The 25257-nt window shown below is 35.1% G+C and overlaps 1 protein-coding gene across 34 annotated transcripts in view; it reads left to right on the top strand.

Moving 5' to 3' along the window:
• The window catches only part of PCDH15 (protocadherin related 15), a 1617506-nt gene that overhangs the window by 1342906 nt on the left and 249343 nt on the right, over nucleotides 1–25257 (top strand). For all 34 annotated transcript variants that reach the window (XR_014827612.1, XR_014827610.1, XR_014827605.1 and 31 more), the window contains one exon: nucleotides 12851–12983. Coding sequence is in view for 13 of the 34 variants with exons in the window: in XM_084996683.1 (XP_084852809.1) it covers nucleotides 12851–12983 (133 nt within the window). In the remaining 21 variants the exon portion in view is untranslated. The remainder of the gene's footprint in view (nucleotides 1–12850; nucleotides 12984–25257) is intronic.

The following is a 25257-nucleotide window of genomic DNA, read 5'->3' on the forward strand; positions in this document are numbered from 1 at the left end:
ACCCCAGCCTGGGAACCTCCATATGCCGTGGGTGCAGCCCTAGAAAATACAAAAAAAAAGAAAGAAAGAAGGAAGTAACATTGAACACGTACCATCTCAAACATGTGAGAGTATATCAATAGGTTAAATTCCCAGAAGTTACACCAGAGGGCATATGTGATTGTAAATTTTAGAGAGAACTGCCAAATTGTTTTCTATGGGGCTTGCAACAATTTTCAATTCTAACTCCCAGGTCTGAGGATGGCTAATTCAAACTGTCTCCCTAAATGTGTGTCATATCAAACTTCTGAATTTTTGCCAGCTTGTAAGTAAAACATAACATTTTTTTTTATCCACTTACTTATAAGTGAGTTTAAGTATATTTTTTTTATGTTTAAGAACCACTTATATTATTTTTCATGTGAATTTTGTGTTGATACTCTTAGCCCATTTTTCTATTGATTTCTTAAACCCAGATTATTCTGTTTTCTACTAGTGATTTTGTGGATTCCTACTGTATGTTTAAATCTTTGTTGCAATAGGAAGTATTGATCCAACAGCATTTTTTTTTGCAACTATGTTGTCTTTCACAAAATATGTATTAGATAGATCATCTTTTTTTCCCATTAGAGATATTATATTTCTTATATCATTCATTTTCTCGTGTATTTGAATTTGAATTCTAGACTTTCTCTTCTGTTCCATTAGTTCACACAATTCGTCATGAGCTATTATCACACAATTTTAATTGTTAAGATTTTAAACTATGCTTTATAGCATGGTGGTGTTAACTTACCTCAATGCTATTTTTCCTTTAAAAATATCTCAGCCACACTTTCTGCTAATTTTTTCTTTTTTTTTTTTGACTTTTATAAGCTATTTCAGTGTGTTTTTTTAAAAATTATATTTTTATTAACAACACTTTAAATTTATAAGTTAATTAGTTAGGGTTAAATTATATATTTTTGATGTTGAATCTTTCTTCCCAGGAACTTTTTGTTTTTACTGAGTTTTCTTTTGTGTCATTTAGTAGGTTTTATTTCTAAAATATTTTCTTTATATATCTCCTATACATTTTTGGCTAGGATTTTTATATATTTTGTTTTTATTATAAATAGACTCCTTCTATCTCATTCTTCTAATTGGTTGACACACATATATACTACATATTATATATATGTATAAGCTATTAATCTATTTGGTTTTAACCCATTTTCTAATTTAATTCTCTTATGTTTTTAAAGGTTTCCAGTTGATTTTAATATATTGGCTAAGAGTATATATTTATAAGTAGTGATAATTATATATCCTTCTTTCTATTTTTTCTTTCTCTTTAATTTCATTTGCTAGAACTTCCAGTAAAAACGCTTGCCTTCTTTTTGAATTGAGTGGGAGTGCCTCCCATGTTTCCCTAGTATATTTATTTTTGGTTAAAAAAATTATTATTTTAAGAAAGCTTTCGTCTATTCTTATTTTATTAACTTTTTAAAAATAAGAATGATCATTTATTCAAGTCAAATAAATATCCATCATCTATAAAGACAGTGATGATCTTGAGGTAATGCAAGGATGGTTGATCTTAATATAGTTCCTAAAATAAATCTATTTTTCATTCTTGATTTAAAATTCACTAGACCTTAATGTTTTAATCTTGAAATAAATGTCTAAATTATGTTTTTGGGTATTTTGTTTAGTGAAATTAGCCTGTGCTTTTCTTTTTGAGAAAGTTTTATGAAGGTTTTATATAGTCATTATGATACTTTATAAATAAAAAAAGACTTATTAAGAGACCATTTTGCTTTAATAGATGCAAAAGCTTGAAAGTATGAATGAACTGTATACTTCTTCAAGAAGATATAATTTACCAAAATTGACCTCCAAGATTAAGAATTCTTAAGAGATCAATTCAATGGAGGAAAATACTACCCCAAACTATAGCAGGGCCAGGTTACAGAGAACTGTAACAAAACCATTAGCTATTAAAACCACTTTGAGAGCAGAGAAAAGGACATTGTTCCCCTTGTAGCACACCTAAATGAGAGATTTTTCTCTCCACAGCCCCCTTATTATCAATCATGGACACTTGGTGGGACCCCGTAGTTTCTCATGGGTATTTCTCAACTAGTCTTTCTTTTTTCTTAATATTTTTCTTTCAGTCTCATTACTTAAGAATGTACTGGAGTTCCCATCATGGCTCAGTGGAAACAAATCCAAGTAGGAACCATGAGGTTGCGGGTTTGATCCCTGGCCTCACTCAGGGAGTTAAGGATCTGGTGCTTCTGTGAGCTGTGGTATAGGTCGCAGATGCAGCTCGGATCTGGTGTTGCTTTGGCTCTGGCATAGGCAGGAAGCTGTAGCTCCAATTAGACCCCTACGCTGGGAACTTCCATGTGCCACGGGTGCAGCCCTGAAAAGACAGACAAACAAACAAACAAAATGTACTATCCAGGAGTTCCCATTGTGGCTTAGCAGGTTAAGAAATCGACATAATGTCCATAAGGATGTGGGTTTGATCCCTGGCCTTGCTCAGTGGGTAAAGGGTCTGGCATTGCCAAAAGCTGTAATATGGGTTGCAGATGTGGCTTGAATCCAGTGTGTGGCTGCGGCTGTGGCGTAGGCTGGCAGCTGCGGCTCTGATTTGACCTCTAGCCCGTGAACTTCCATATGCCGCAGGTCTGGCAGTAAAATGAAAAAAAAAAAAAAAAAAAAGTGTTCTATCCAGTTCTCTCCCCTGCAGCTATCATCTTCACATGGCATGTCTCCACCCCATTGTCTCCTCTTCTCTCTAACTTTGTCTCCCACTGTCATCTACAGACCTGAAGGTCACTCTGAAAGAGTTTAGTTCTTGTTTCCTTGACATTCACTACAATAGTATTTTGTCAAAATTCTTGGTGACTTTGATTTGAGTATGTTCCGGAATAAAAAAATTGCAGTTTCCTCAGTCTCTGCCCTGCTATAACAAAACATTGAAACAGTAGGCATTTTACAAATTTATTAAAGCTGAAGTACATTTTCAGTGAGGGCGAGAGCAGGAGGGAGAGCGCATGCATGTGCGCCCGTAAGAGTGAAAAAGATAGCCCTCCTCATTTTACAGTTGTTTTTATATCCCCTTGCTGCAGACCTGAGTGGAGACCCAGTTTCTCCTGCGCAAGCCCCCTACACCATGTGTAAGGTCAGAGTGTTGTTTGATCTCTGTATGGGGCGTATTTAATCCTCCAATTGGTCTTGGGCAGGATACCTTATTTGCATGGGGAACAGGTTATAAAGAGGTGGGGTGAGGAATAGGCTATATTCCTTCCCTAGTAGAGAGTGAGCAGCCCAGGCTGCTCAAGATAGGGCAAGGGGCATTACAATAAGACATGGCCAGAGGCTTTGAGGTTTAATCTCCTCGAGGGGAACTTGAAGCCTATAATAACTTCAATATCCAATATGTGGTATGAAGCATCTCCAAACTTGCAGTTGCTCCGACCAAAGATCCCTGAAGCCATCCTTAATGCTTATTTTCCTTTCACATATAGTCTCCAAATACAGTTTTGAGCAATAATTTTAAGCTCTGCCCTAAAAACATATTCAGAAACCCTATTAACATCCAAGTCCAAGTCACTGTTCTCTCTAGTCTGGAGTGCTGAAAACCCCTTCTGCTTAGAGGTATCATTACACGTTGGCTTCTACCCCCTTCAGTCTCATCTCAATGCTGTAGCCTGAGTGATCCTGGTAACATAGAAAAACCTCTTTCCTTTGCTCAAGATTTCAAGTCCTTTCACATCTCACTCTGAGTAAAAGGCAGCATCATTAAAAAGGTCAATGAGGCCTAGCATGGTTTTTCAACTGCCACCAGCCAAGTGACACTCTCTCCTGTCATCTCTTTACACTTACCTGGTCTTCTGCCATGTTCTACCCCTCTTAGTCCACCCAGTTATCACAGTGTCCTCCTTTCTGTCCCTGAGGCTTGAAACTTGACTTTTATCTTCTTTCAGCATGCATTGGTTCCTCTCTCAGATTCCTATGTGGCCTAATTTCCTTCAGATCTTTACCCAGTCATCACTTTGTGAAGCCCTTTCTAACAACCTATTTACAATTACATCAGCCTCTCAATATTCTTATATCTCTTTCCTGGCATTATTTAATGCACTGAACATAGCACCATGGGATATGCTATATATATTTTAATTTAGAGTAGCAAGTTTTCTGTCTGCTTGCTTCTTCCTTATTAGAGTGTTAGTTCACAAGGACAATAATCATTGTGTTTTGATTGTCTCATTTCCCCAGAAGCCAGAACAATTCCTGAGTGCCCTAGGTTCTAAACAAGAATTTTTTTTTTTTTTTTTTTTTTTTTTTTTTTTTGCCTGCACCTGCAGCATGCAGAAGTTCCTGGGCCAGGGATTGAATCCTGGCCACAGCAAGTTACAGTGCCAGTTCCTTAACCTGCTAAGCCATAAAGGAACTCCAAAGCATCCTTTTTATTTGTTTTCCTGAGCTTTAAATGTCATTTTTTGGTTTTTAAATAAATAAAATAGAATAAGAGACTGCATAATGCAAAAGTCAAAATACTTAAAGTTCCTGAAACAAGGAGACAGATTTGAAATTGCTATGCTTTCCTTCATAATATACACCAATTCTATCTAACTTTGTCTCTGAAAGTTAAAAAAAAATTGTTGTCTGATAGTAAGATTTTATATTCTGTCCAACAAACCATTTATCACATAACTGCCTTTTTTTTTTTAACTATATTCTGGGAATACAGAGATAAATACAGTAATGGCATTTGCAGGCCAAAAGAAAGATTATATTAAAGTGTATAAAGTAGAAATATAAATAATTAAATTCAACTTACTATGGTAAATTCTCAGCTTTCTAAGACATTAATTAGGGCACTGGCCAAAATGAAGGCGTATTTAGAAGGCCTAACGTGAGTTTAGAAGAACAAATAGTGGTTGACCAGGCCAAAAAAAAAAAAAAAGTATGCCACGTTGTTTCCATCATTGTCTAAGAGATCTGTAATAGCTTGGTGTTTTTGATGGTTACAAGTCAGTCAATATTACAAGTGTATAAACTAAGATTCTACAAAGGATAAGAAAGTTAAGGGCCATATCATAGAAAATTTAATTTGTTTTCTTAAGAAGCTTAGTCTTATCCAGTTAATAGAAGGAATTCTTGGAAGGGCTTCAAAATAGAAAGTCATGCAAGATGATTTTAGTTTCCATAAAAATCACTCTGGTGTCCTTACAGAAGACAGATTAAGAGGGACAAGCCTATAGTGCAGAGAAATGAGGTAGAATACTGCCACTAGAATGTTGTTGCTGATGGCTTGACTTGGGCCATTATTTAGGGCAGATAAAGGGAAGGAATTTCCAAAAAATAAAAAAAAAAAAAACCTCCCAGGTTTTTGTCTAAGATTACAGAGTGGTAGCAATATCAATATGATACACATATTTATTTATTATTTATTTATTTATTTATTTATTTTTGGTCTTTTTGCCTTTTCTAGGGCCGCTCCCATGGCATATGGAGGTTCCCAGGCTAGGGGTCTAATCAGAGCTGTAGCTGCCAGCCTACACCACAGCCACAGCAACGCAGGATCCGAGCTGCATCTGCGACCTACACCACAGTTCACAGCAACGCCAGATCCTTAACCAACTTAGCGAGACCAGGGATCAAACCTTCAACCTCATGGTTCCTAGTCAGATTTGTTAACCACTGTGCCATGACAGGAACTCCAGTACACATATTTGAGTGTAAGGGAAGAGTTTAATTTTGGATGCATTTAGTTATACTTGGCCATAGTTCATATATTCAAAAATCAAATAGATATACTTGCCTGAATGTGAGAAAATGGGCAAGGACTGCTTCTTGTGAAGAAATACATGGAATACTTTTATACAGTGAATAGGTATAGAACCTGAAATAAGAATCGAATTTTGTATGAATTTTAAACCATAGCATTATTCATGCTGGATTTTTCTGAAGGGAAGTGGAAGATGACTGATACTATTTAATTAGAATGTGATAGGGTTAGACATTGTACAAGCTGTTGTCACACATAATTTGTAAACTTAATAACAACATCGTGACTCTTGCATGACTGAATTTACATTTACAGACCAAAAATATGAGCCTGAAAGAAAATAAAATACTTGGCTAAGTGCCCCCTTGCTCACTTTCATAAACAAGTGGTAAAACCGTAACTTGAACTCAAAACACTTGGATTCTAAAATATTCTCCTCCACTTTGCTCCATATCCATAGCATTTAATAGTTATTACTCTGGTGAAAAAGAATACTAAAATTGCTTAATAATAAGATTATCAATGCTAATTATAAGAGTAATGGTGACTTTTATTTTATTTTTTGCTTTTTAGGGCTGCACCCCTGGCATATGGAAGTTTCCAGACTAGAGGTCAAATCAGAGCTAGCTGCAGGCCTATGCCACAGCCACAGCAAAGCAGGATCCAAGCCGAGTCTGTGACCTACACCGAAGCTCATAGCAATGCCAGATCCTTAACCCACTGAGCAAGGCCAGGTATCAAACCTGCATCCTCATGGAAAGCAGCTGGGTTCATTACCACTGAGCTACAACAGAAACTCCACTATCTTTTATTTTTATCCTTTAAACTTTTCTTAAGGTCCTATAAAGTTATTCATTTATTTATTTTTCACTGAAGAGAGTGTTGTGCTAAATAGATCAGGTTTAATCTGTACATGCTTCCATACTGTGGTTTGATATGTGTTTTAAACCACTTTGACTTTCAATGAATGAGATTTTAAATCCACTTCTTAGTTCCTATTTGCAAGTCATATCATTAATTTGCCTAGATAAGCTTTTGCCTACAGTAATTTGTACTTAGATTTTTTACTTGAGTAAAATTGTATTCCATTCCTGGAAACAAAGTGCCATTTTCAGAATTTGAATCTCCATGTCATTTCAGTGATACTAGGCATTTAGTTGACCTAGCCTCACTGTTTTCTTTATAGACTGTGGTTTGGGCACTAAAAGACCACCTTATAATGTTTGGTCAAACATCAAGTGGGACCTGCAGAGAATAAAATCCATATTCCTCCATCTTACGTGCTGAGATAATGTCCTGTTCCCTGTAGGAAAATGACATTGGCTATTTTCTGGAGGAATATTAATCTTTCAAATTGAGTTGATGAATGAACTGAAGAGTTGTGAGGCTTTGCTTTCAGTATTTCCTTTGAAAGGAAGATACTGTTGGAGAATTTTGAACATAAGACTATAGATTGTGATGTATTTTATGAATTGACCCAGCCAGCAACAGCGACATGTAAGCCTAATTAAATAATAACACTAAAAGCAATGGCAGTTTTCTGTCTTGTTCTTTTCAAATCATTCACTTCAATTTGTAAATTTCCATAACATTTACTCTCAAAATGAAGATAACATGAATTAACTGTTTATGTAAGTGTTATTCTGAGTAAACTAGCTAAAGATTCAGAGAGTAAGAGGAACCAGAGTCTGTAGTGGTTTTGTTTGAGTATTTTTCTTTAGTCTTTGATAAGCATAAGAGAACAGATAAAAACCAAAAGACTAAACAATATTATGATATTTTGAGATAGGATTCACTTGGTGTCTGTAGTTCTCCTTTTACTTAATTGAAATATTTAAGTAAATATTTAATCTTAACATGAATAAAAAGTACTGCTAAATATTTATGAAAATGTAGAGAATAAAATACAGTCCCTACTCCCAAATATAAGAAAAATTATGATAAAACAGTTGATGCATAGCATGGCATCTTTTTTTGATTGTCAATTTCTTTTCTTGGAACTGAAGGCTATATCTAACCAACACAAGATTAAATCACCCATTCTCAAAATTATTTTTCCATCGTGAATACATATTTTAAAAATTACTTCACATGATACATTTGACAGTAATAAAAAAATGATGGAAGTATTCATTTTAACAAAAATGTTGAGTTTCCACAATTTCTGTCCTTCTGGGAGGCACTGGGTATATCACACAAAATGAAATCTTTGCCGTCATAGCATTATGTAGAGGCACAGGTAAATCTGGACCTAGAGCAGTAGATAATTACAAGGGCAGGTGAACATGGACAGGAAACATAGTGAGATATCCTAGCAGAAGGAACAATAAAAGCAAAGACACAGAGACGTGGCAAAAAATTGTGTGTTGTAAGAAATGCTTAAAATCTATCAACCTATTCCCATTGTCAAGATGAAGTTTAAATCAGTAAGTATAGCACAAAATTCCCCAAATGATCTAACCCTTGCTCATTTCTCTGGTCTCAACTCCTACCATTGCCCTATTTATACCCTTCTCCTGAGTTGTACAAAAGGTATAGTTTTCTTGTATATTGCTCTCTGAATTTGCACATGTATTTTTCCCTGTCTGTAATGCCCTGTGGTTTTTACACCTAAGTACATTTTGTCCCTGTAACTCCCCTGAGAAGTTTCTCTGATGTTTTATGTTAGTTTCAAATGTGAAATTTTTGCTTCTGTGGATTCCTATATGCACTTCTAAATAGTAAAATAGAAGCTGTGAACACTGACTGTAAATAGTTTTTCTAGCACAGTGTTGGGAGACAAAGGAGAAAGATAATGTCTTTGTTTCAAGTCTACTAGTGAAAGCAATACAAATGCCTAGAACCTTAATCTTAGAAATGAAGTAGAAAATAGACACCTTATAGCATATGTGGACACATTTCAAAAAAAATTACTATACAGATTGCACAGTCCTCTAAATGTCAAAAACATCTTCTCAAATACTATTGGATACTATTGTCATAGCCCAAAAACTTGACTTTTTAAATTGTTAAAATTTATACCGTTGCAAAAGTTAAAACTTCTTAGGTCTATCTTTACAACCTATTCTTTATTCTTTATTTTGCTATTAAAAACAAAGTACTATGGATTAAATTTCATTCATGATACAAATAATTAAAATTAATCATGATATTATAACCTGAGCCCAAGTTTTGAAATGTATGATTTCCTGTAAGATAACATTCTTTTTTTTTTTTTTTTTTTTTATTATTATTATTTTCCCACTGTACAGCAAGGGGGTCAGGTCATCCTTAGAAGATAACATTCTTAATTGCAAATCACAGTTGTTTTATACTCACACACAGAAACACATAAAAACAGATAACTAAAAAAATCTCCCTTTACTTCCCAAATGTGTAGGATGTGGGGTGAAAGGGCAGGCAGATTTTGAAATCAAAAGTCTTGCCTTTTAGTTTATCTGACATTGGTAATTAACTTTATAACCTTGATTCTGTCACTTAATTTTTCTGATTTTCTAATCTTCTTTTGCAAAATGAGAGTTAAACTAGATGGTTTCTAAGTCTTTTAAAATCATGAGATATCTGAGAAATTACATCACCTCTCTTGTTCTACTTTGACCTCATCACCAAAGGAGAAATAAAAAAAATATGATTATTATGTTTAGAAATAGAGATTTATCTACATCATACTGGATATATTACAGAAATAAAATTTGTATTATGCAGATTCACAGTTTTATGCATTTAAGACTAGCTATAAAATGTAAATACAAAATGTTCACATGGAATGTTATTATTTATCTTATGAGTATCCTGTTTTTATTATGTGCATAACTGATGCTGTTGAATTACTGCTATTTATTACAGCATTAATGACATCATTTTATTGGTAATGCTATTGGTATTCAGTTTTAGGAAAGCTAACTCTGACACTATGCTGACATCAGGGATAAAAAGGCAATGGCATTTTAAAAGGCAGTAATCCTGAAGAAGGTTGGTACTTAAACACATTGTAGGGAAGTGCCAGGATGTTAAAGATGAAAAATGCAAGATCTTGGAATATAATCTTCCTCGAACAGCTCTAAGATGCAAGTCAAAGGGAAAGGAGACATGATTAGCAATGCTACCATTTGACTTACCCCAGAAAGAAGCAAAGGAAACAAAGGCATAAGGGCAGAGGAAGGATATGGTCATTTGTTTGCTCTCTTCTGCTTTGGGGAAGAGAGTCCTTTTTGCTTTGCATTTTACTTTTTGACAAATACACAAGCTTCATCTGAGTTAGAGGTCCTTATTGTAGTGTTGTGGTTGTAAACAGTTTAGCCCTCTAAAATGGGAAAATAGTCAAAGGGGGAAGATATAAAGAAATACACAAAGTATAATAAGTTTAGTATATATACTTTCAAAAACAGACAGACTCATTCTGGTAAAGACTTTTATGTGTTCCATACCAGTAAGCTGAAGCTCTAAAGAATATTCAAAAGCAGGCAAGGCCTAGCTTTTAGAAAGGAAACTTTGAATTTGGGGTACAGGTGTGTTCTAGGTTAAAAAAAGGTAATCCGTGAGGGACTCTCTGGCCTCCAGGGTTATTAAGGAGCGTTTTAGGTCAGTCTGTAGAGGAATACCCTGGGCTTCTAACTTTAGCAGATGAGTCTACATGTCATACTTCCCATGAACTTCTGGGAGAGGTCTTCTAAATCAAGTGTAGAAGGATCCATGGAAGTGTAGTGTATCCATGGAAAATGTAGATTTTCTGTCACACCAAAAGATTCTAACCCAGTGTGTCAGAACCATAACACTAAAACACTCTACTCTGGAAAGGGAAGGTGTGCTACCACTGTGCCTGTAGGTTTTAGCCTAGAAGATGAAAAGATGCAATTAAAATGTCTAAAACATTTTAAAGAATGTGAATAAGGTAAAGTGAGTATGATAAATATGAGCTTATTTATTCCATTCCATAGAATAGAATGAGAAGCCTTATTTTGAACAGTTATCAATAATAACTGATACATAACATGCTTTTCTATATATATATGTATATATATACATATATATATACACAGACACACACACACATCCATACACATGTGCATACACATACATGTATATAAAATCTTACTTAATCCTTATGCTAATCTTAGACATTATTATTACTCTTACTTATCAGATGAAAACAGTGAAACTGAGAGAAGTGACATGCCCAAGATCACATGTGGTAGCATCAAAATTCTAACACCGGAGTGTATGGTTACAAGCCCTGTGCTCAACATCAGTCAGCTGGGGTTATAACCAATACCGTATAGGGTAAATGGTGTAGAAGTTATTGTGCATAGAGAATGTTCTGGCAGCAAAAAGGAAGAGGTTTTTTAAAATGTTTAAAAAACTTGATAGACAGCAGATACTAGAACAACCCTGGCTTATGAAGGGTAATGTCTGCAGTAGTACATATCTAGGGACTGCTGGTGGAATCAGCTCTCCACCTGGGAGGGTAATAGGCCCTCCTCATATTGACAATTACTCTGTTCCCGCAATGGGAGAATTGGGACCCTTCACACTTGATTTGTCACTTCCTGATATTTTACTTTTCACTGTGTTTTTCTTTTTCTTTTTCTTTTTCTTTTTGCATCTAGCCATTATAATACCTATATGTTAAGCTTAATATCTCTAAGTTTAGAAGGAACATTTGTTCATCCATTTTAACCTACTTGAAACATCTTACCCTTAAAACCCAAGTTGTAAAAATAAATATTTTGAAAAGAAAAGCCATTATAATTTGATTATTGGCAAATTTTAATCATGAGATAAAATCAGAGAAAGAATGAAGGTAAATATTTTAGCTGATTATGAAGTCTAAGAGATTTTCACTTAAAATGAGATTACTTTGGAAAACATTGCGTTAAATTTAAGTATGACTTTTTTAAGTCACTGCAGCTTTTTAGAGGTGCTTAATACTTTACAGGTCTACTGAGAATATGTTCAGAAACTAGTTGGACTTAGGTATATTATAGCGTGACAAACTAAAATGACATTTTCAGTGCCTATGATCTATATTCCTCTTAAAAGTTTTAAAATACAGTATTATAGTATAATAATCTCAGAAAAATATTTCTGGTGATCATGTCTTTTAGGTGAAGCAGTTTATACAAAGAGCTTTGGCCTTCTTTAAGAAAACTCAAACCGCCAAGTAGAAATTGTGTTTTGAATAAAAAGGCATGGTTTTATTAAAATACATTTAAAATATACAACTCGGGCAGCAACAGTATGTTGTTCAAGACAGAAGGCTAACTTTGTAAATTCCCAGGTATCATTAACCTATTTTAGCCAATGTTTCTTCTGTACAAACCTTGAACAACTTGCTTCTTTACCTTTTGCTGTGTAAAGAAATTTCAGACCTTAAATATTGCAAAAGAAAGTGATTATGTCCATGCTAATGTTTTTGTCCTTATGATAATAGAATGCCTTCTTATCCCTCAAAAAAAAAAAAAAAAGTCAGTCTAAGGCTTAAATCTAATTTCTAAACTTTCATATTATACTCTTTAAAGATTTAAAAGCAGGTTTGGTTTGTTTGCAAATATTTTACCCAATAATTACTTTATGGCTCTGACTTTTGACATGCATTTCATTAAGCCGTTGATGTCAGCAATTAAACTAGTAAAACACAGCCCATATTTTGTTTTGTGTGTTATTGTAATCAATACTCCCTCTACTGGTTTAATAGGAAGAGAGCCCCAAACACAGCTCTACCAGATTATAAAATATATACATATTTTTTACTAATAGGGAAGCATTACAAAATAAAGGAAGAAATCAAGACAAGTTAATTTATTAGCTTTATTTGTACAACTATTCCATTTTAATTCACGTTATTAATCTAAGGAAAAATTGGTACCTGAGGCATTTTTTTTCTTTTACTAAGATAGCTTCATAAAAACATTATCTTTTGGTAGTAGCTTTTATTTTTCCACCCTTTCATTCTGAATTATTTTATCATTTTATATAAAAATTCAGAATTTCCCCTCCTGTAAACCCAACAACAGAATACCAAATGCAGTCTGTCATGAAACGTGATGTAAATTTTTACCCATCTTGTTTGCTTCTTTTTCTCTGCAGGCACTCCATCTGCACTGTGTACATTGAAGTGCTTCCTCCAAATAATCAAAGCCCGCCTCGCTTCCCACAGCTGATGTATAGCCTTGAAATCAGTGAAGCCATGAGGATTGGTGCTGTTTTATTAAATCTACAGGTATGCTCCTTAATGTGTGTATTAAGTTCTAGCAGCAACCTTGAAGCTAATGGGTTTATATCTGTGCGTGGGGGGCGTAAACCTCACATGTCTGCTTACACGCTAATGAATGAAAATTCCATCTGGAAAGGAAGCCCAGGATAATATGGATGGAGAGCTTCCACAGCTAATCTATTCTATTGATTGCCACTACTGAAGAATGCATGCTAGCTGGCAGGGATTAGCTGCAATCATTACAAGAGAGAATGAAGGGATTGGAAACATGCACTTGAATATTTTGCACTTTGCATCCAAAGAGTCTGCAGCTGACTATGATTTTCTGTCTTGGATTCCTTTGCCCTAGCAGGATTTATTTTTGCTGCAGTGTTGTACAGAGAAAATAACTTTAGATTCACCAGCTGATGGTACGCATTCTAATTCTGAGGCAGACAACTTCATTCTGTGGCCATGGGCAAGTCTTATAATTGCTGTGCCTTGGTTTATTTGTTTAGATGAACAGGGTAGGTTTAGGTGATTATTTCCCTTGCAGCTCCTGATTCATGGGCATATGAATTACTTGAAGAACAATAAGTTGATTTTCACTATTTATATATCCCTAACTAAAACACATTTGGCCAGAAAATGCTATATTTTCAACTGAATCTACAGTCTCAAGTTGGGCTACAGTGGCATTGATAATAACTGTCACTTGCTGTAAAAATCATAGGGGCTATAACATGACATATTATTTTACCTATGAATGTTCAGAGAACAGAGAATGTATCTTCTCCTGGTGTTATATGGGAATGGCAGGAAGTGTTGACATGAGAATTCAGGAAGCTGGCCTTGAAGGTTAGGAGAGATTTTAATGTGATGATTTAGGAAAATTGATCTACCATCCAATAAGGTGACATGAGGCATAGCTACATCTTATTCAAATCCCATTTAAATATAGATACCCTCTCACTTAAACTCTGATCATATAAAAGTGAAGCTTCCATAGAATGTTTACACTGGAAAGAATGCAATTATGAAACATACCCACCTTAATATCCAGATGTGGAGAGTGACCCTCATAGAAAATAAATGAGGCCTACATTTTTTTTTTATTTAATTCTCATTATTTCCAAAACAAGGCTCATTCCATTATATCCCACCTATCTGAGACGGTCAAAAATTTGGTTGGTGCCATCAGCTACTTCTCTTTGCCTCTGCCCTGATATTTATTTTGTTGCTTTTCTCCAGGTTAAGAAATAATTTGCCTTTGTTGTTGTTTTACTATTAAAACACAAGAAACGAAATTATGTAAAAGTATACATATTAGTAATAAGGACATTTGAGATATTTTAATGAGAAAAAAAAAACCCTCTACAGCTTCTTTTGGAGGGAGACAGCATCTAGTTAAATTACGAAAATGATAAAAGTATAAAAAAAACAAATATTAAGTACATTTATGTTATAATGAAAATCCCTCTTTACATAGATTGGAATTTATTTATTTAAACAAGAAGAAAAGAAAAATAAATCTTAAATTTGTGAGATCCTGGCCAAGAAATTTTACCTGTTTTACCTTTAAATATTTCTTAAGAATGTGCCTTTGTATAATTTAACTTTCTATGAGTAAGATATAATTTTACTTCTAAGATGGCTCAGATTTCATTTCAGTAAATCCAGACATATCTAGGAACGACATTCTAGGAGAATAATTCTACCTGTGAGTTAAAGATGAAAAGGAGTTGGCCTTTTTCGTATCTCAAATTTATCTAGCACAAAAGCTGAGAACATACTTGAAATGACATTTCTATTCACCCTTTGTGCTTCTGGTAGAAGCAAAAGAAAGGGTGCCAATTGCAGTGGCAGTCTCTATTAGAAGGAACTAGGATGACACCATCAAGGCATTTTTCATAGGCCACCAAGCATACACTTTTGCTCATGATCAGCTGAGATTCAATTTAAACTAGTGACCTAAAAGTTGAAAAGCTTCCATCAAATTACTCTTCCAAAGACTTCTAATAACAGAATGCATTAGAGGTACTTCTGGCTACATCCTCATCTGTTTTGCACCTGGCACTACCCACTACCAACTCACAGCTCAATTTAGAAAGACAGGATTTTGTGGGGAAATATATTTTCAGGGGTAACAGCAGACTAATGTCAAAATAATCTATTTTGACTGAGATCAGAGTGGTTTCTTTTCAGACGACAATCCTCGTTTATCTCCCCTCACCCTGCTTTTCATTTTTTTTTAATTTTAAGTATTTTCCTTTCATTCTATCAAAAATCTGTTTTGCAGGGCTGCAGTACTGATGGCATTCGGTAGAGAGAAATGCTACCCAGAGCTCTCCTTTTTCAAATTTTCTATGCTGATCAGGGTTAGTATTAGGTGGAGCTTTTTCTTCCAGAATTGGTCAGATCTTGCTCTATAGAGTGCTCCTTCGAGATAATTCTCAGCTGCCAGTGAAGCCCATAGACAGGTGTGCTGGAGCCAGAGTGCACATGGGATCATAAGAGCAAATTCTGTGCATCTCTCCCCAACTCCCTGTTGAGTTACGTCATATTGCTTGCTTGAAATTGGCCATGGTGGGTGTATTTATACCACAGAAATTAGCAAATGCAACAAATCAGTACCCCTAGTCCAGAGCCAGTTGTTTAACTTTTACCATCACACCACTAGATTTGGAGCCAATTTCCTCAAAGATTTTAATCGTTAAAATGGATCGACTCCAACAGCTTCCCTCCCTCTGAAATTTTGATCTACTTTTCATCACTTAAAGATGAGCCAGTGCTACCAACGAGGACTCTATATTATATTCAAATACGATAAATCTCAGCTTTTATTTTAACTCTCACAAGAGCATTATCTCCTTCCAAATTATCTTAAAATGTATGCCTCACATTCTCATTGACTGTTTGACTCACCCCTCTTAGCATTAGCATAATCCTCCTTTCCTACACATGGAATCATCTTGTATCATCACCATCATTCTCATCTACATATGCTAATAATTGTTATATAATAACACTTATGTGAAACTTAGGCAGGAACTATTTAAGTTTTTCACTTATTGCTTCAGTGAGGACAGCTAGGTTTATTTTATGCATGCATCCTCAAGCTAAAAATTTCAACAATTTATAACCGACAAGTTTATTTTCCTACTCACACTGGATGTCCATCATGGATCCATTCCAATTCTGTTCTTCATCATTTTCACTTCAGTTCAGAATGGCAAGATAGCCTCTGTCTGGGGCAGTGTCATTCTTCTGTCAAGAGTGAAAAGACAGGCAAAAAAAGTCGTATGCTCGTGCTTCTCCCAGAAGAGACACGGGAACTTTCTGCCCATATTTCATTCACAAAACCAAGTCACAAGACTGCTAATGGTTAATTATGTGGAGATGTATAATCCTTCTACTGGAGGCAGATACTATTCACATTATTAAGTCTCTCATCAAGAGCTATGAGTTTTTTTGGTATAGTCTTCACTTTCCATGTTATTATAGATAGCAGTTTTGCTAAATTATTAATTACTGCCTAACAAGATTTCCCATCCTTCTTGCACCCAGTAACGGTTTCCTCACAGACCTCCTCTCTGTTGATGTCACAGCTGTTTAGTCTTTTGGTTTTTTTTTATGGCATCCTCCATTTTTAAGTACCAAATTGTGAATCAGTTAAGAGAGCCAGTCTTTTGTTGCCAAATTTCACACCCTACACCCATCACTAGTTGGCAGTGACTGTTATATTCAGTTTTCACTCCATAACTCAGATTGATGAAACAACCTCTGTCTAAAATTAACTGATCTCTTGACTGAGGACAATGGAAAACAAAACAAAATACAACACAATAAAAAACAAATCCTAGTTATTTGCTGTTATCCAGAAGTGATGCAAGTAATATTTTCCCATATATTTTCCTGCCATTGGCCAAAGAAATTCACATGGATACTTTTGAGTTAATAAGTCAAGAATGTGTAATCTTCACATAAACAAATGATTCTACAAGTTCATGGCAAAATTCAGTGAGGCAGGGATGTCATTTTCTCTCCAAAGGGACTGCCAATATTTTCAAAATATTTACTTTGAACACTAAAATATGTATAAGCAAGTATACTTTAACACACATATTTCACCATTTAATTCTTATAAAAACCCAATGCAACTGGATCTATTACTATGATGATCATAGTTTTGCAAATCGTGAAACTGAGCCACAAAATGTAGATGGCTGTTTTTCTAATCTCGCTATGCTGAGAAGTTGTAAAGAAAGGACAAAATTCTAAGCATGTGGCTTACCCATATTCTCACCCACTATGCCTGTGCACATAGAGTAGCCTGGCAAGTCCTCCATCTTTTGTCCTTTATCTACTCAAGCTGTTGGAGGATAGGTACTGTTTCCACACTGAGGCCGCTTTATAATTTGGCTGATAACCATTCTTCAACACTCAAAAGTTCCCACCTATTAATCACCCTCAGCCCAACCCCAACTGCAAAGTACTGCCTATTTCACTTTCTGGACAAAGAGAAAATACACATGCTCCTTAAAAACAGCTTATCGATAACAGTCTTTCTGAAATAGTTGATTGGTACATATTTCATACAGTCCATTCTTAGAGGAGGGAGGTTACAACTTAATTGTCAGAACACCAAATCCTATGCACATCTATTGCTTAAAATAACAAAAACATTAAAAAAATTATTTGGTTCAGTAGAATTTGATAAATTGTGTGTAGAAGTTCTCTTAACTAGAATTATTAATTGTCCTTAACTCTACCATAATGTCTCAATAATTTATTTGACTTAATTTCTAATATTTGCTTATCAATTGTGATACATTATTCAAAGTCAGCTACCTTAACCTGCTCAAAAAATTGTATCTCTTCAACATATGCATAATGCATCATTTCATTTGGTCTTGTTAGGGTGGAAGAAATTTTCTTTCTAGTTTCTTCTGGCTGGCCTGAGAATTAAATTGACATGAGACAGATTAACAGGAGAAAATTGAACAAAAATTTAATAACACTTATACATGGGAAAAACTCAAGAAAATCAAGGACTCCCCCAAATGGCTGAAACCCTCATCTTAAATATCATCTTAAGCTGAAGACAAAAAAGCAGATGGCTGGGGTCTTGCTTTGAGACTAAACCATGAGTCTAAGAGGAAGAAAGCAGTTCACAGGTAGATGAAAAAGATCAACTATTGGATAAACATATTGTTTGCTGTGCTATGCAGAAATAATGGGACGCAGGAATTTTAACAAACAGAATTTGCTAGGTTCCTTCCTATCTACACACTTAATTCAAACTATAGCTATCTATGGTGGTAGCTCTCTTACCTATCTTTTGGGCAGTTGTGGGGAGGTCAAAAGTTCTTCCTAAGTTTTTTGAGCCTTGGAAATAATCAGCCTGAATTAATGGTCATGCCCTAGAGACATACTCTGGGGTGACAGTTTTCTCCCTTAAAGCCATCACCCTGGCCCTAATAACTAGGTCAATATTATTAGATATGATTATCTTTGTTATCTGGCAAATGAGGAAACTGCAATTCAGAAACAGCAAGGTTTGTAAGCCAGAGTAGTTTTATTTCATTTTGTTTTACCCTTTGAATCCTAAATCAGGATTCCTTCCACTTTATCATAATATTTTATTTATTTATTTATTTATTTATTTATTTATTTATTTATTTTTAAATTTTTTATTTACTCACTGAATTTATCACATTTATAGTTTACAATGATCATCACAACCCAATTTTACAGCATTTCCATCCCAAACACTCAGTGCCTCCCCCCACCCCCTGAACTGTTTATTTGGAAACCATAAGTTTTTCCCAAAGTCTGAGTCAGTATCTGTTCTGCAAAGAAGTTCACTGTGTCCTTTTTTCAGATTCCACATATCAGTGAAAGCATTTGATGTTGGTGTCTCATTGTATGACTGACTTCACTTAGCATGATAATTTCCAGGTCCATCCATGTTGCTAAAAATGCTGATATTTCATTCCTTTTAATGGCTGAGTAATATTCCATTGTGTATATGTAACACACCTTCTTGATCTGCTCCTCTATCCAGTGGACATTTAGGTTGTTTCCATGTCTTGGCTATTGAAAAGTGTGTTGCAATGAACATCGGAGTACATGTGTCTTTGCAAGTCATGGTTTTCTCTGGATAGATGCCTAGGAGTGGGATTGCTGGATCAAATAGTAGTTCTATTTTTAGTTTTCTGAGGAATCTCCATACTGTTTTCCACAGTGGTTGCACCAATTTACAATCCCACCAACAGTGTACTAGGGTTCCTTTTTCTCCACACCCTCTTCAGCACTTATTGTTTGTAGACTTTTTAATGATGGCCATTCTGGCTGGTGTAAGGTGGTACCTCATAGTGGTTTTGATTTGCATTCCTCTAATAATGAGTGATGTTGAACAACTTTTACTGTGTTTTTTGGCCATCCATATGTCTTCTCTGGAGAATTGTATGTTTAGATCTTCTGCTCATTTTTTGATGGGGTTGTTTGTTTTTTTGGTATTGAGTGGTAGGAGGTGTTTATAAATTTTGGAGATGAATCCCTTGTCAGTCGATTCATTTGCAAAGATTTTCTCCCATTCTGTGGGTTGTCTTTTTGTGTTGTTTACGGTTTCCTTTGCTGCGCAGAAACTTTTAAGTTTAATTAGGTCCCAGTTATTTATTTTTGTTTTTACTGTCATTACTCCAAGAGGTGGATCTGAGAAGATGTTGCTGAAGTTTATGTCGGAGAGTGTTTGGCCTATGTTTTACTCTAAGAGTTTTATAGTATCTGGTCTTATATCTAGGTCTTTAGTCCATTTTTAGTTTATTTTTGTTTGTGGTGTTAGGGAGTGTTCTAATTTCATTCTTTTCCATGCGGCTATCCAGTTTTCCCAGCACCACTTATAGAATAGGCAGTCCTTTCTCCATTGTATATCCTTGCTTCCTTTGCCATAGATTAGTTAGCTGTAGGTGCTTGGGTTTAAATTTGGGCTTTCTATCCTGTTCCACTGATCTATATTTCTGTCTTTGTGTCAGTACCATATGGTTTTGATGACTGTAGCTTTGTAGTATAGTCTGAAGTCAGGGAGCCTGATCCCTCCAATTCCATTTTTCTTTCTCAGGATGTCTTTGGCTATTCTGGGTCTTTTGTGCTTCCAAACAAACTTTAAAATATTTTGTTCAAGTTCTGTGAAAAATGTCCTTGGTAATTTGATAGGGATTGCATTGAATCTGTAGATTGCCATGGGTAGTATAGTCATTTTGATAATATTGACTCTTCCAATCCAAGAGCATGGTATGTCTTTCCATCTATTTGTGTCATCTTTGATTTCTTTCATCAGTGTCTTATAGTTTTCAGAGTACAGGTGTTTTGTCTCTTTAGGTAGTTGTACTCCTAGATATTTTATTCTTTTGAATGCGATAGTAAACAAAATTGCTTCTCTAATTTCTCTCTCTCTCTCTTTTTTTTTTTTTTTTTTTTTTTTTTTTTTGTCTTTTTGCCATTTCTTGGGCTGCTCCTGCAGCATATGGAGCTTCCCAGGCTAGGGGTCTAGTCAGAGCTGTAGCTGCCAGCCTATGCCAGAGCCACAGCAATGCAGGATCCAAGCCACATCTGCGACCTACACCATAGCTCATGGCAACGCCAGATTGTTAACCCACTGAGCAAGGGCAGGGATCGAACCTGCAACCTCATGGTTCCTAGTCGGATTCACTAACCACTGTGCCACAACGGGAACTCCTAATTTCTCTTTCTGATCTTCCATTGTTAGTATATAGAAATGCCATTGATTTCTGTGTATTAATTTTGTATCCTGTGACTTTGCCAAATTCATAGATGAGCTTTAACAGTTTTCTGGTAGAGTCTTTAGGATTCTCTAGGTATAATATCATGTCATCTGCAAATAGTGATAGTTTTACTTCTTCCTTTCCAATTTGGATTCCTTTTATTTCTTTTACTTTTCTGATTGCCATGGCTAGGACTTCCAAAACTGTTGAACAGTAGTGGCGAGAGCAGACATCCTTGTGTTGCTCCTGATCTCAGCTTTTTACCATTGAGAATGATGTTAGCTGTGGGTTTGTCATAGATGGCCTTTATTATGTTGAGGTAGGTTCCCTTCCCTCCATGCCCTCTTTCTGAAGGGTTTTTTTATCAGAAATGGGTGTTGGATTTTGTCAAAGCCTTTTTCTGCATCTGTTGAGATGATCATATGTTAATGTGATGTATCACACTGATTGATATGTGGATATTGAAGAATCCTTGCATCCCTGGGATAAATCCCACTTGATCATGATGTACAATCCTTTTAATGTATTGTTGGATGTGGTTTGCTAGTATTTTGCTGAGGATTTTTGCATCTATGTTCATCAGTGAAATTGGCCCGTAGTTTTCTTTTTTTGTGTGTGATATCTTTGTCTGGTTTTGGTATCAGGGTATAGGTGGCTTCATAGAATGAGTTTGGGAGTGTCCCTTCCTCTGCAATATATTGGAATAGTTTCAGAAGGATAGGTGTTAGCTCTTCTCTAAATGTTTGATAGAATTCACCTGTGAAGCCATCTGGTCCTGGACTTTTGTTTGCTGGAAGGTTTTCAATCACAGTTTCAATTTCAGTACTTGTGATTGGTCTATTTGTCTTTTCTATTTCATCTTGTTTTAGTCTTGGAAGAGTGTACTTTTCCAGGAATTTGTCCATTTCTTCTAGTTCGTCCATTTTATTGGCACATAGTTTGCATATAGTAGTCTCTTACGATCCTTTGTATTCTGTGATATCTGTTGTTACTTCTCCTTTTTCACTTCTAATTTTATTGATTTGGGTCCTCTCTCTTTTTTCTTGATAAGTCTGGCTAAGGGTTTATCAATTTTGTTGATCTTTTCAAAGAACCAGCTTTTTGTCTCGTTGATCTTTTCTATGGTTTTTTTCATTTATATTTCATTGATTTCTGCTCTGATCTTTATGATTTCTTTCCTTCTACTAACTTTAGGTCTTGTCTGTTCTCTCTCTAGCTGCTTTAGATGTAAAGTTAGTTTAGGCTATATAAAGACTACTACACTTAATTTTTTCCTGACTTTTTGGTGAGTGGATATGTTTTATATCACTATTAGGTCTGTGTTTTCCAAAGGTTAATTTTGTGGTGTTATATGAGGGTAATAGATACTAAAAGTTGTGGGAAGATATGATTTAATGCAATGGTCTCGAGAAGAAGTAATTAAAAGAAAAATAATTGACTGTTGTTATCCTCTCTAACAGAGAGGATGTAGAACAGAATATAGATTACAACCTAGATAAAGCACGGTCAAGTAAATTAAATAAATAAATAAATAAATACCCAGATTCTACCTCAAAGATTCCTGGTTCTTGGTGGAATATTCTCCAAGAAACTAGGTAAGAGATATACCAGAAGTTTTGGAAAACTTTACCGTAGAAGTAGATGAGGATAAAATTTTTGATGCTCTATTGTTTGATAATTCAGTGTTTCTCTTAATCTTCAACTAAGAGAAGAAAATCCAAGGGGAGATTGGCATCCAGTTCTCTAATGTAACAGCTTATTAGACTTGAATCAGTGCATTTACAATAGGGAAAGGACGTTGGAAATGGATGTCATGGTGAGGACAAGAAGTAAGTCATCAAGATGACATGAACAGATCCCTGGAAGACTTTTTCCAATGTTGTAGGTAAGGTGGATGCTGCCTGGGTCCACAGACCTCAGAGTTGAGGCTTGTAAATGAAATAAAAACTAAGGTGACTATAGCACGTGGAGAAAAAGGCAGGTACATTAATATACTTATTAGACTGCAAACTAGGCATTCTGTAGAATATATGGTGGACTATCTCAAGGTATCACCAATTCCTAGGATGGCAGCTTTGAGTTGCATCCTTTAACATGTAGTCTGTCGGCACCAGTCCCCTTCCACACTAATCTCATGCAACCTCAATACAGACAATTTTTTCAAGAAATATGTTTTTCCCTCTCCATCCTTTCTACTCCAGCATCAGAGTGAAATTGAAAAGAAGAGCATGAATGATTGAGAAGATCGCATTCACTGTACTCTAAGTCCCCAGAAACAAAAGTTGTTTTAAAATAAAGAGGAATGTATCATATAAATAAAAGTGAGACAGTTTTGCTATGTAGGAGTTATATGTATAAACTGAGACATCATTGGTGAAGTCAGCTACTCACTAGAAATGGAGGTGAGCAACACAGTAGCCTGATAGCAACCTGAAAGAAATAAAATCAGTTAATTTTTTAACCCAGGAGTTGAGATTCTTTATTCAATCTGAGCATAAAGATAATTCAAATCTTAAGTTTTGTACATACAATGAAGGTACAGGGAAGAAAATATTTAGGAGACATCTGGCATTTAAAGCAATGAACTCTGGACCCGCTTCATTCCATCCCAAGGTTCATAGTTGTAATACTCTCCTGCATTACTAGCTGAACATAATGATAAAGTATATTATTCTCAAGGCTTTGACATTGCTTCTAACAAAACTTATTCAAGATGGAAAACTTGTTTCTTTCACATTTATGCAAATAGTCAAAAGTATCTATTTATCAGCAGTAGCTTATACCTGATTTAAGAGAACAAATCTTAGTGATGAATAAGTTTTGAATCAAATGATCTTATTGCTGGTAAGGTCATTTCAAAGGAAAGTTCACCTACACTTTGCAAAATGAATAACAAACACATATGTGGAAAATGGAATAAAGATATGAATCTCTTTTGCATAATATATTCCTGTAAGGGTGAATGGCTGAGATTAGGGAAAAATAAGAGATAGCAATTATTCCTTAATTTGAAATATCTATCTCCCTGCCCTCTATTTTTGCTACCAGTTCTATATTTTATTGACACATGAACTTTTTTTCTGAAAATGAGTGGTGGTAGAAACAATAAATGACTTGAAATGAGGACATTGTTGATATTTTTAAAAATAAAGAACAGGTGTAGTAAAGCACAGGTTGACAACCACAGCCACTCAGCAAAGTGGCCTTTTTATATGGCTGGTAAACTGAGAATGGTTTGCATACTTTAAAAAATTTGTTAATAAAATAAAAACAAAGAAAAAATGAGGAGTTCCCATCATAGCCACAATGGTTAACGAATCCGACTCGGAACAATGACGTTGCAGGTTCAATCCCTGACCTTGTTCAGTGGGTTAATGATCTGGCATTGCCGTGAGCTGTGGTGTAGGCCGCAGACGCCCATCGAATCCCGCATTGCCCTGGCTCTGGCGTAGGCCGGCGGCTACAGCTCTGATTCGACCCCTAGCCGGGGAACCTCCATATGCCTTGGGTGTGGCCCCAGAAAAGACAAAAAAAAAAAAAGTGAAATAAGAAAACAAACAAAAAATGAATATACCAAGAGTAATATGGAGAGACAACATGCAGCCTAAAAATTTTCATGACTTTTTAAGGGAAAAATTTTTTTTCTGACCCTTGCAGTATACAATTGAGTATCATTCAAAATGAAACAAAACAAACAAATAAATAAAAAAGTCCATTATATTTAAATAAAGTGTAAAGGCACCTCTAAAAAAAGAAAAACAAGTAAAAATATTTCTAGACCTCTAAGACTTAGCATTAGTTTAGTATATTAATTTGAATTACCGGATGGATGATTTATTTAAACTCTACCAAAATCCTGTTGTCTGATATGAGTCTTACATTAGCTAGTTGAAAATGGAAACAACATTAGTTATCAAGGTATATTTCATATGTATATAAACACATACCTTAGGTCAATACACATTTGTTAAGTAAAATAACAGGAACAACCTTATCCTTTGGTATATACCCAAAGATAGAATTTTAAGACCTTAGGAAACAGGAGGGAGGTTATTGTCTTTTGGATAGTGAAGCAGAAATTAAATGAGATAGCATGTAATTTACATAGTTTAGTGCATATAATGGAAAAAAAAATTCTTAACTAGTGGTATTTTTATTTCTATTCTCCAAGAGGAACATTGCCAGTCTTGTTTTTCAATTAATTCATACTATGATTTGAGATTTTAAAAGTGGACAAGAAAGTACTGGGTACTTGGAATAAAGGAAAGGAAAGTGAAATGTCCAATGTAGAGAAATGGATACATTCCAAATAATCTATTTACCCACTTTGTGATTTTACTAGTTCCTCCTTTGAGAAGAAATGATCATTGGCAATTTAAAGGACAAAAAAACACTTTGAAAGTCCAAAAGGTAGATGACTACAAGATCAATAATAATAGCATCACCATCTAATTTTAATTGAATGCTACTATTAGCCAGGAAGTATACCAAACATTGAAAGCCTCCTCATCTTT

Source organism: Sus scrofa, chromosome 14 (assembly GCF_054392235.1).
Source record: "Sus scrofa isolate SSC_HxYL_T2T_F1_AM1 chromosome 14, Sscrofa_HxYL_maternal_Yorkshire_Landrace_v2.0, whole genome shotgun sequence".
NCBI lineage: Eukaryota > Metazoa > Chordata > Mammalia > Artiodactyla > Suidae > Sus > Sus scrofa.